We start from the raw sequence: 13,406 nt of genomic DNA, 5'->3' as shown, positions 1-13,406 counted from the left end.
AGTTCCCTCGGTAGTCATCTCAACACCGTTAAACATGAAATAATTTAGAAATTGTACACAAGGCACCAAAAAGCCATCCCAAACGGTAATGAACTCTTTGCAGATATTTCATTACCAGTACATGCCTTAGAAGGAATTTGATTGCCGTGCACTTATGCTGATGGATACTGTTGAACTGTGCCTATAGCTACGTAATTTCTTTGCTTAGCGATTGAGGTAATCTCACGTTTCGAGAACAAAATGTTTATAAAAATAGTAAACTTACCAATGGAAGGCCTGATAACTGAGGCGGGTAGTCCAGCAAGGTGAGTGCATATTACATCCTCGGCGACTGCTTTTGTGAAGGTATAGGTGTTGGGCCAATCACCCAATATCCTGAAACATAGATGCATTCAGAAATATGCTGCTGACTCTGCCCCTGGATTAAGTCAAATCTCCTGAATTAGATATTTTAGCAGAATTTGATCAAAAGTAATGACGGTGGATAAGTATTGCATACTAAATACACATATCAAAAAAAGTTTTGCATCACCCCAGTTCCCTGAACTGCTGAAGATAGACATTGACTGTGGATATTGTATCAGAGGCACAGTCCGTTTGACTGTTCAGAGATGTCACTAAACCCGCCCAAAGATGTAAATAACCATGCATAGGCAGCGGCTATTACACCGAGGGATCCGACAGCCGATCAGTTCCAACCATTTCACCAGGAAGGAAGAACATAGCTCGTGCTTTCTGTAGTTCAACCATTCCTACACGGTCAATACCGCGTTCGATCGCGTCAGCATTGTTGTTTTGTGCCAGAAAGGGCTCTCAACAAGGGAAGTGTCTCGGAATGATCCAAAGCATGTGGTTCGGACATGGAGGAGACACACAAAGACAGGAACTGTCGACGACATGCCTTGCTCAGGCCGCCCAAGGACTAATACTGCAGTGGATGACCACTACCTAGAAGGAACCCTGACAGCAACGCCAGCATGTTGAACCACAGGACGTCGTGTTACGACTCAAACTGTGCGCAATAGGCTGCATGATGCGCAACTGACCTCCAAACGTTCATGGCGAGGTATATCTTCGCAACCACGACACTATGCATCACGGTACAGATGCGCCCAACAACATGCCAAAATTTACCGCTCAGGATTTTGGCATCACGTTCTCTTCACAGGTAAGTGTCGTATATGCCTTCAACCAGACGCATTTGTAGGTAACCCGGTCAGGCTGAACGCCTTAGACACACTGTCCAGGGAGTGCAGAAAGGTGGAGGTTCCCTGTCGTTTTGGGGTGGCATTATATGGGGCCGACATATGCTGTTGGTGGTTATGGAAGACGCCATAACGGATGTACTATATATGAATGCCATGCTCCGACCGATAGTGCGCCCATATCGGTAGCATATTGGCGAGGCACTCGTCTCCATGGACGACAATTCGCGTCCCCATCGTGCACATCTTGTGAATGACTTCCTTCAGGATAACGACATCGCTCGACTAGAGTGGCCAGCATGTTCTCCAGACATGAACCCTATCGAACATGCCTGGGACAGATTCAAAAGGGCTGGTTATCGACGTCGCGACCCACCAACCACTCTGAGGGAACTACGCCAAATCGCCGTAGAGGAGTGGGACATTCTGGACAACAATGCCTTGATGAACTTGTGGATAGTATGACACGACGAATACGGGCATGCATCAATGCAAGAGGACATATCACTGGGTATTAGAAGTACTGGCGTTCACAGCAATCTGGACAACCACCTGTGAAGGTTTCGCTGTGCAGTGGTACAACATGCAATGTGTGGTTTTCATATGCAATAAAAGGGGGGAAATGATGTTTATGTTGATCTGTATTCAAATTTTCTGCACAGGTTCCGAATCTCTTGGAATCGAGGTGATGCAATTTTTTTTATGTGTGTAATTAGCGATATCCCTTAGTCCTGGAATAAATCCGAACAGACAGTATTTACATCTACATCTACATCTACATCTACATGACTACTCTGAAATTCACATTTAAGTGCTTGGCAGAGGATTCATCAAACCACAATCATACTATCTCTCTACAATTCCACTCCCGAACAGCGAGCGGGAAAAACGAACACCTAAACGTTTCTGTTCGAGCTCTGACTTCTCTTATTTTATTTTGATGATCATTCCTACCTATGTAGGTTGGGCTCAACAAAATATTTTCGCATTCGGAAGAGAAAGTTGGTGACTGAAATTTCGTAAAAAGGTCTCGCCGCGACGAAAAACGTCTATGCTGTAATGACTTCCATCCCAACTCGTGTATCATATCTGCCACACTCTCTCCCCTATAACGCGATAATACAAAACGAGCTGCCCTTTTTTGCACCCTTTCGATGTCCTCCGTCAATCCCACCTGGTAAGGATCCCACACTGCGCAGCAATATTCTAACAGAGGACGAACGAGTGTAGTGTAAGCTGTCTCTTTAGTGGACTTGTTGCATCTTCTAAGTGTCCTGCCAATGAAACGCAACCTTTGGCTCGCCTTCCCGACAATATTATCTATGTGGTCCTTCCAACTGAAGTTGTTCGTAATTTTAACACCCAGGTACTAAGTTGAATTGACAGCCTTGAGAATTGTACTATTTATCGAGTAATCGAATTCCAACGGATTTCTTTTGGAACTCATGTGGATCATCTCACACTTTTCGTTATTTAGCGTCAGCTGCCACCTGACACACCATAAAGCAATCTTTTCTAAATCGCTTTGCAGCTGATACTGGTCTTCGGATGACCTTACTAGACGGTAAATTACAGCATCATCTGCGAACAGTCTAAGAGAACTGCTCAGATTGTCACCCAGGTCATTTATATAGATCAGGAACAGTAGAGGTCCCAGGACGCTTCCCTGGGGAACACCTGATATCACTGCAGTTTTATTCGATGATTTGCCGTCTATTACTACGAACTGCGACCTTCCTGACAGGAAATCACGAATCCAGTCGCACAACTGAGATGATACCCCATAGCTCTGCAGCTTGATTAGAAGTCGCTTGTGAGGAAAGGTGTCAAAAGCTTTCCGGAAATCTAGAAATACGGAATCAACTTGAGATCCCCTGTCGATAGCGGCCATTACTTCGTGCGAATAAAGAGCTAGCTGCGTTGCACAAGAGCGATGTTTTCTGAAGCCATGCTGATTACGTGTCAATAGATCGTTCCCTTCGAGGTGATTCATAATGTTTGAATACAGTATTTGCTCCAAAACCCTACTGCAAACCGACGTCAATGATATAGGTCTGTAGTTAAATGCATTACTCCTACTACCCTTCTTGAACACTGGTGCGACCTGCGCAATTTTCCAATCTGTAGGTACAGATCTATCGGTGAGCGAGCGGTTGTATATGAGTGCTAAGTAGGGAGCTATAGTATCAGCGTAATCTGAAAGGAACCTAATCGGTATACAATCTGGACCTGAAGACTTGCCCGTATCAAGCGATTTGAGTTGCTCCGCAACCCCTAAGGTATCTACTTCTAAGAGACTCATGCTAGCAGATGTTCGTGTTTCAAATTCTGGAATATTCCATTCGTCTTCCCTGGTGAAGGAATTTCGGAAAACTGCGTTCAATAACTCCGCTTTAGCGGCACAGTCGTCGATAACAGTACCATCGGCACTGCGCAGCGAAGGTATTGACTGCGTCTTGCCGTTTGTGTACTTTACATACGACCAGAATTTCTTTAGAGCATGGAATTAGTCCTGTACACATGTGGACTGACTTGTCACTGTGCTAGACTGGTGTGCAAAACTTAAGGACGAAAACATGTATTGTAAGGATTTCCCCTTCCCCAGGAATGAACGTTTCGAGTGCTGAAATGCCATCCCAATGGCAGGTGCACACTCGCATATACAACACAATGGTGGGGAAGTCGGGATCTCCTGCAACACATCACAGAAACCACTGGCAAAACCTTAGCCTGTGTTTATAGTCCACCACAGGATTTAGGTCTGGGACATGGTGGAAACTAAATGGATGCTAACCCATCATCCCTCAAGACCTCCCAGGCTAACTGATGAGTGACCTCCATATCATTTCCAACTGCCTGAGTACTTGTCATAGGTGCTTCCTCGAAGCATTCGAGAACAGTCTCTTCAAATGTAGCATCCCCTCGTGTTTGAGGTCTTCCATCTTTACCATGATATTCCGTTAATGAGCCTGTTCCACCAAATTGCTGGTGAATTGCTGTTAATATTTGCAGGTGTGGGTGGAGTCTTGCTGAGTACCATTTCTCATATAGCCATTGAGCTTCATTTGCATTACTGTGAGGTAGTCCATAAACAAAAATCATATGTCATTTTTCTTCAAACGAGTATAGTGCCTCCATGCTTACTGTATGAACAAATCGCAGGTGACATGTATGTGCTCTGAAGTGAAGCTTACTTGTGAATGCAACTGATGTGAGGTGGAGACAAACCTATTCGACATCTGTGCATATCACAATGAGGTAGTGATGGTATTTTCCTGCATTTTTTCTCATTCATAAAAAATTTCAAAATTTAGAAATAAATGCAACTGATCAAAATAATAATATGTTTGATTCTACTACTGCAACAGCTAGTTTAGAAATGAAATAACAAATTTTCGAAATCAGTAAAATTTTTATGAGTTTAAATAAGATCATTTTATGCGTTTTAAAATAAAATAGTTTAATTAATGTTCAAAAGAGAAGGAATGACAAAAATTAAAAAACTGATGAATTTGTTTGTGGTCATTTAAGTTTATCATGTAAATATTATTATCAGATAATTATTAATTTCAGGATATTTCAAGTTTAATTAATGGACATCTTTGGAAATGAAAATAATATACCATGAATAAGAAAAAAATTTGGAAAAAAATTATCGATACTATTTAATTATTTAATTGTTCATTATTAGATTAAATTTTAATTCCTTTAAGCTTTGTTTCTTTCCTTTTGGCAACAAAGTATAATCAAATGAAAAATTGTTCATTATCTAGATAAAAAATCATTTACATTTAACAAAAATTTTATTTTCGAAATGATTTATATAACTATTCGACACCTGTGCATATCATTGTGGGAGAATCACGGTGTGAGAGACGTTTGTTTGTGTGAACTGCCCATCATCTGACAAACGGCAACAGGGCAGTCCCATGGAGAATTAGAGTGCATGGCGCCATGTTTCTGTAGCTTAAAAACGATGAATTGTCGACCTATATAACAATTCTAGTTTTGGTGCCTGCTGGCATCAACTATCCATGGTTAAAATTTCGTGACACAATATTTCTCCATCCTCTATAATTTAAGATCACTTTCAATAATAACTTTACTTAATATTTAATTTTAATATGTATATTAATTTTATTTATATCAATATATGTTACTCAATATTTTTCAGTTATACAGATCAACAGGAATTTTTACTCTTTCTCGATCACAATAGAATTTATTACTATTGATGTTACATTTGGAGTTAAAAAAGTTGCATTAAAACCGATTAGAGGAACATTTCTATAAGTATCTTCTGTAGGTACACTTTAATTCTTTTTTGAGAATTGATTAATTATTCTTTAATTATGCTAATCGTTTTTATTAATACATTAGTATTAGAATAAATGAGTCAAAAAGCAGTTAGGGGCCAAAAAATAATAACAAAAATTAATAATAAACATGGCCAACTTTTACCAAATCCTATTTGAAGTGTGATAATTGGATTGAATGGATGTGGAAAAAACACATTAATGATTAGTAAGTATGGAAATTATATTTTAGCTCCAGGATGGTTAAATTGGGATAAAATAAATCATTCATATATTTATTCTAAAACAGTAGATCAATATAAAAACTTGTAATTTATGAAGTTATCCAAAAAATAGAAAATAACAATAATGAGAAATTGCTCCTTTTCTGGAAAAATAATAAAGAAATTATATTAGAAGATGAATATGAATATAATTCAGTTGTTTTATTTGATGATTTTACTCCTGAAAATCAAGGTATGTTTAAAGAATGTTTTGCTAGATGATGAAATAAAGGATTAAAGTGTTTTTATTTATCCTACACATATTCAAAATTACCAAAACAGTTTGTAAGAAGTTAATTTTTTAAAATATTTTTAGACAAAATGATACTAATTCAGATCACATATACCAATAATTTGTTGGTGGCAGATCAATAATTGATGACTTTAAAAATGTGTAAGAAATATTGGAGTATTGCCAATTTTTGATTTGTTACAAAAGACATGAGAAGAAAAATTGATGGGGGAAAATATAGGAATAAAATGAAAGATTTTAAAAAATGTAAGATTAAACAATAACCATAAAATTTAAATGTTAAACATAAACATTAAACTTTATAAATGGTGATTGAACTGTTAAGATAAACATTAAACATAGAATATTAAGAAATATATATTAACAAACTATGCACTAGAATAGAGATTATACTTTAGGTGAATCCAAAATACAGGATGTATTGAATAATTGAAATGAAGAGACAAACAATAGAACAAAGTTACAAGAAAAAAAAATTAAAATATCAAGGAAGTAATGTTTTATCAAGAATAAAACATCCTTTTATTTCATCATCAGTTTTATTAAGTGTGACTTTGTCTCATTCTGATAAAATTTATATGGAAGGTGATATACCTAAAATAGTAAAATACCTAAAATGGTAAACCTTACAATTAAAATTTACTGCCGACCATAGAATGGGGAGGGCAAAAATAAAAATTCCAAAGAAACGAAGAATCGTAGGAAAAGCAGGCAAATAGAAAAACTGAACAGAGACAAATTTAAACAAGAACTACAGAAGCAACTACAGCAAGCAAATATCAATACAAAACAAAGGACTCAAGAAATTTATAGCGCACTAGAAATATGCGTATACAAAGCTCACTAGGACACAAGCAAAGACGAGCAAATGAAAAAAGTCAAAGCAAATTGCGTCAGAGTACTATACACAGATCGATAATGTTAAAAACTAGTAACTTTTCAGACAGGAATAAAGAAGAATACGCAAAACTAGACAAAGTAACGAAAAGGGAAGTACGGAGAGATACCAACGAGCACCGATCAGCAACAAATGGGACAAATACTACAAACAAACAAATCAATTATGAAAGCGAGGATAAGCGCCCAGGGCGGGAAACAATGGATACTAGGAACGAAGAATCAGGTGGGAGGACATCTAAACAGAAGAGATGATATAATCAAATCAGCAACGGAATTCTACAAAGCAATATACACGAGATCTCTACCAAACAAAACCACAGACCTCATCCATGTCGATCCAGACCGAAACACCACTGAAACCATTCCCTCTATAATACACAGCGAGGTTAGGCCAACTATCACTCAACTGATAAATGGAAAGTCACCTGGAGAAGACAACATATACAATGATCTTTTAAAAAAAGCCCAAGATCTCCCAACACCAATCATCACAGATGTGTTCAAAAAAATCATACAAACCGCAGGCATTCCCGATCAGTGGAAAACAAGTACGATTGTACTTTTGCACAACAAAAAGTACGAAACATGACAGGAACGATTATAGATCCATAAGCCTGATGTCTAACTTATATGAATTGTTCACGAAAATACTAACAAGGCAATTAACAAAATCACTAGACGACAGCCAACACTCAGAAGAAGCAGAAATCCGCAAATGATTTAGAGCAATGGATCATATTCAAACCATTAATCAGATATCAGAAAAATCGAAAGATCGCCACCTCAAAATATACCTTGCCTTTGTTGATTACAGAAAACTATTCGAAGTTATCGTACACCCAAACATACTCCAAGCACTAAGAAATCAAGGAGCAGAAGCAAAATACATCCAATTATTAAGAAACATTCAAAACCACAACTTCGCTAAAATTGAAACCGGAAAGACAGCCAGACCTTTCCAAGTGGCAAGATGAGTTAGACAAGGAGATCCCATGTCCCCAAAACTATTTACCTGCATACTGGAGGGCATATTCAGGAAACTAAAATGGAATGAGGAAGACAGAATATGCCTCAAAGGCAAGAGACTAATAAATCAGAGGCTTTGCTGACCACAAAGTCCTCTTCGCCAAAGCTATAAGGGAACTATAATCGATGCTCCAGGAGCTTAACGCACAAAGCAAGATGGCAGGTCTCACAATGAACAAATCTACAACGCAGATAATGACAAATGGATTAGGAACCCCAACATATCTAGAAGGAATGGAACTAGTGTATGTATTACAATACATATATCTACACTCCTGGAAATGGAAAAAAGAACACATTGACACCGGTGTGTCAGACCCACCATACTTGCTCCGGACACTGCGAGAGGGCTGTACAAGCAATGATCACACGCACGGCACAGCGGACACACCAGGAACCGCGGTGTTGGCCGTCGAATGGCGCTAGCTGCGCAGCATTTGTGCACCGCCGCCGTCAGTGTCAGCCAGTTTGCCGTGGAATACGGAGCTCCATCGCAGTCTTTAACACTGGTAGCATGCCGCGACAGCGTGGACGTGAACCGTATGTGCAGCTGACGGACTTTGAGCGAGGGCGTATAGTGGGCATGCGGGAGGCCGGGTGGACGTACCGCCGAATTGCTCAACACGTGGGGCGTGAGGTCTCCACAGTACACCGATCTTGTCGCCAGTGGTCGGCGGAAGGTGCACGTGCCCGTCGACCTGGGACCGGACCGCAGCGACACACGGATGCACGCCAAGACCGTAGGATCCTACGCAGTGCCGTAGGGGACCGCACCGCCACTTCCCAGCAAATTAGGGACACTGTTGCTCCTGGGGCATCGGCGAGGACCATTCGCAACCGTCTCCATGAAGCTGGGCTACGCTCCCGCACACCGTTAGGCCGTCTTCCGCTCACGCCGCAACATCGTGCAGCCCGCCTCCAGTGGTGTCGCGACAGGCGTGAATGGAGGGACGAATGGAGACGTGTCGTCTTCAGCGATGAGAGTCGCTTCTGCCTTGGTGCCAATGATGGTCGTATGCATGTTTGGCGCCGTGCAGGTGAGCGCCACAATCAGGACTGCATACGACCGAGGCACACAGGGCCAACACCCGGCATCATGGTGTGGGGAGCGATCTCCTACACTGGCCGTACACCTCTGGTGATCGTCGAGGGGACACTGAATAGTGCACGGTACATCCAAACCGTCATCGAACCTATCGTTCTACCATTCCTAGACCGGCAAGGGAACTTGCTGTTCCAAGAGGACAATGCTCGTCCGCATATATCCCGTGCCACCCAACGTGCTCTAGAAGGTGTAAGTGAACTACCCTGGCCAACAAGATCTCCGGATCTGTCCCCCTTTAAGCATGTTTGGGACTGGATGAAGCGTCGTCTCACGCGGTCTGCACGTCCAGCACGAACGCTGGTCCAACTGAGGCGCCAGGTGGAAATGGCATGGCAAGCCACAGGACTACATGCAGTATCTCTACGATCGTCTCCATGGGAGAATAGCAGCCTGCATTGCTGCGAAAGGTGGATGTACACTGTACTAGTGCCGACATTGTGCATGCTCTGTTGCCTGTGTCTATGTGCCTGTGGTTCTGTGAGTGTGATCATGTGATGTATCTGACCCCAGGAATGTGTCAATAAAGTTTCCCTTTCCTGGGACAATGAATTCACGGTGTTCTTATTTCAATTTCCAGGAGTGTATATCAAATAATTTCCTTTAACAACAAAATGGAAAAAGAAATAAAATGAGGAGTTTTCTTAGGTTGGAAGGCTTCCTGTGCCTTAAAGTTCATATTGCTAGAAACAACCCCGAGTAGGAGGCTCAAAATGGAGGCACTCGAAAGCTGAGTTTTTCCAATGTTATTATATGGACGTCAGACACGGGATCTCAAAGCCAACGAGAGAAACACTCTACAGTTATGCTTAGGGAAAAGATGTTTGGCGTCTCTCTGAAAGGCAGAATAACGAACCCCTTGATATACAAGATGTCAGAACCAATAGAAATAACGCAACAAGCTACAAAGACCAAATGGAAACGGGGCAGCCACGTGGCGAGGCTACAACACGACAGATGGACGGCACAGGCTACTAGATGGGACACCTCCACTGCAACACACACCCAGGAAGACCAAGACGCAAATGGTCAGACTTATTCAGAAAACAAACAGGAAGACAGTGGACCAGCATAGCCAGAAACAGAAAGCAGTGGAGAGAACTAGAACTATAAGAAAGTGATCAAGTGTAGTTCAACGTGTAGTGTGCATTAAGTGCGTTACGCCCTTACAGCGGATAAGCACTTGGTGCAGGGCGTGGCAACTGACCTTTAACATAGACAAATGTTATATGATAGCGGAAGAAACACTGGTAGCAGTTACTTCTGTAAAATATCTGGGAGTATGCGTGCGGAACGATTTGAAGTGGAAAGATCATATAAAATTAATTGTTGGTAAGGCGGGTACCAGGTTGAGATTCATTGGGAGAGTCCTTAGAAAATGTAGTCCATCAACAAAGGAGGTGGCTTGCAAAACACTCGTTCGACCTATACTTGAGTATTGCTCGGCAGTGTGGGATCCGTACCAGGTCGGGTTGACAGAGGTGATGGAGAAGATCCAAAAAAGGGCGGCGCGTTTCGGCACAAGGTTATTTGGTAAGCGTGATAGCTTTACGGAGATGTTCAGCAAACTCAAGTGGCAGACTCTGCTAGAGAGTCTCTCTAAATCGCGGTGTAGCTTGCTGTCCAGGTTTATTGAGGGTTCGTTTCTGGATGAGGTATGGAATATATTGCTTCCCTCTTACTTACACCTCCCGAGGATATCACGAATGTAAAATTAGAGAGATTCGAGCGCGCACGGAGGCTTTCCGGCAGTCGTTCTTCCCGCAAACCATACGCGACAAAAACAGGAAAGGGAGGTAATGACAGTGGCACGTAGGGGGCCCTCCGCCCCAACCGTTGGGTGGCTTGCTGAGTATAAATGTAGATGTCGATGTAGATCTACGCGGACTAGCTCACTGCATGAGTCTTTAAAAGCAGCTACCCCTACTTGTAGGGGAGCCTTTGCCCTCAATGGGACAACACAGACTATATCCATTCATTCACTCATACGAATGTTCATCATAAAAGTCTTTAATTCGTTCAATAGCATCATTACGTTCTATATTTTTCAAATGTTCTACAACTAAGGATGATTTAAAATAATATTTGCAGCTGTGACACTGAACGTTTTTTTCTCTCTTGGTTTATTATTTCTTTCAACAAATGAATTTTTGGTAAATTTAAATTCGCCCTGTACATTAGCCATATTTTTATTTGTTAGTATTTATTGTTGCTGTTGTTGTGGTTTTCAATCCTGAGATTGGTTTGATGCAGCTCTTCATACTGCTCTACCCTATACAAGCTTCTTCATCTCCCAGTACCTACTGCCGCAACATCCTTCTGAATCTGCTTAGTGTATTCATCTCTTGGTCTCCCTCTACGATTTTTACCCTCCACGCTGTCCTCCGCTACTAAATTGCTGATCCCTGGACGCCTCAGAATATGCCCTACCAACCGATCCCTTCATCTAGTCAAGCTGTGCCAGAGACTCATCTTCTCCCCAATTCTATTCAATACCTTCTCATTGGTTATGTTATCTACCCATCTAATCTTCAGCATTCTTCTGTAGCACCACATTTCGAAAGCGTCTATTCTCTTCTTGTCCAAACTATTTATCGTCCATGTTTCACTTCCATACATGGCCACACTCCATACAAGTACTTTCAGAAACGACTTCCTGACAATTAAATCAATACTAGATGTTAACAAAACTCTCTTCTTCAGAAACGCTTCCCTTGCCATCGCCAGTCTACATTTTATATCCTCTCTTCTTCGACCATCATCAGTTATTTTGCTCCCCAAATAGCAAAACTCCTCTACTACTTTAAGTGTCTCATTTCCTAATCTAATTCCCTCAGAATCACGCGACTTAATTCGACTATATTCCATTATCCTCGTTTAGCTTTTGTTGATTGTCATCTTATATCCTCCTTTCAAGACACTGTCCATTCCGTTCAACTGCTCTTCCAAGTCCTTTGCTGTCTCTGACAGAATCACAATGTCATCGGCGAACATCAAAGTTTTTATTTCACCATGGATTTTAATACCTACTCCGAACTTTTATTTTGTTTCCTTTACTGCTTGTTCAACATACAGATTGAATAGCATTGTGGAGAGTCTACAACCCTGTCTCACTCCCTTTCCAACCACTGCTTCCCTTTCATGTCCCTCGACTCTTATAACTGCCATCTGCTTTCTGTACAAATTGTAAATAGCCTTTCGCTCCCTGTATTTTACCCCTACCACTTTCAGAATTTGAAAGAGACTATTCCAGTCAACATTGTCAAAAGCTTTCTCTAAGTCTACAAATGCTAGAAACGTAGATTTGCCTTTCCTTAATCTTTCTTCTAAGATAAGTCGTAAGGTCAGTATTGCCTCACGTTTTCCAGTATTTCTACGGAATCCAAACTGATCTTCCCTGAGGTCGGCTTCTATTAGTTTTTACATTCATCTGTAAAGAATTCGTGTTAGTATTTTGCAGCTGTGGCTTATTAGACTGATTGTTCTGTAATTTTCACATTTGTCAACACCTGCTTACTTTGGGATTGGAATTATTATATTCTTCTTCAAGTCTGAGGGTATTTCGCCTGTTTCATACATCTTGCTCACCAGATGGTAGAGTTTTGTCAGGACTGGCCCTCCCAAGGCCGTCAGTAGTTCCAATGGAATGTTGTCTACTTCTGGGTGCCCTGTTTCGACTCAGGTCTTTCAGTGCTCTGTCAAACTCTTCACGTAGTATCGTATCTCCCATTTCATCTTCATCTACATCCTCTTCCATTTCCATAATATTGTCCTCAAGAACATCGCCCTTGTATAGACCCTCTGTATACTCCTTCCACCTTTCTGCTTTCCCTTCTTTGCTTAGAACTGCGTTTCCATCTGAGCTCTTGATATTCATGCAAGTGGTTCTCTTTTCTCCAAAGGTCTCTTTAATTTTCCTGTAAGCAGTATCTATCTTATCGTGAGATACGCCTCTACATCCTTACATTTGTACTTTAGCCATCCCTGCTTAGCCATTTTGCACTTCCTGTCGATCTCATTTTTGAGATGTTTGCATTCCTTTTTGACTGCTTCATTTACTGCATTTTTATATTTTCTCCTTTCATCAATTAAATTCAGTATCTCTTCTGTTACCCAAGGATTACTACAAGCCCTCGTCTTTTTACGTACTTGATCCTCTGCTGCCTTCACTATTTCATCCCTCAGAGCTTCCCATTCTTCTTTTACTGTATATCTTTCCACCTTCCTGTCAATTATTCCCTTATGCTCTCCCTGAAACTCTGTACAATCTCTGGTTCTTTCTGTTTATACAGGTCTCATCTCCTTAAATTCCCACCTTTTTGCAGTTTCTATAGTTTTAAT

General features: G+C 41.0%; 1 protein-coding gene across 2 annotated transcripts in view; it reads right to left on the bottom strand.

Moving 5' to 3' along the window:
* Positions 1 to 13,406, bottom strand: part of LOC126284541 (putative fatty acyl-CoA reductase CG5065) — a 133,106-nt gene that overhangs the window by 80,853 nt on the left and 38,847 nt on the right. For both annotated transcript variants that reach the window (XM_049983543.1, XM_049983542.1), the window contains exon 5: positions 266 to 375. In XM_049983543.1, coding sequence (XP_049839500.1) covers positions 266 to 375 — 110 coding nt within the window. The remainder of the gene's footprint in view (positions 1 to 265; positions 376 to 13,406) is intronic.

This window comes from Schistocerca gregaria, chromosome 8 (assembly GCF_023897955.1).
Source record: "Schistocerca gregaria isolate iqSchGreg1 chromosome 8, iqSchGreg1.2, whole genome shotgun sequence".
NCBI lineage: Eukaryota > Metazoa > Arthropoda > Insecta > Orthoptera > Acrididae > Schistocerca > Schistocerca gregaria.
The sequence above is the reverse complement of the archived record's forward strand: the minus strand, read 5'-3'. Positions and strand labels throughout refer to the sequence as shown.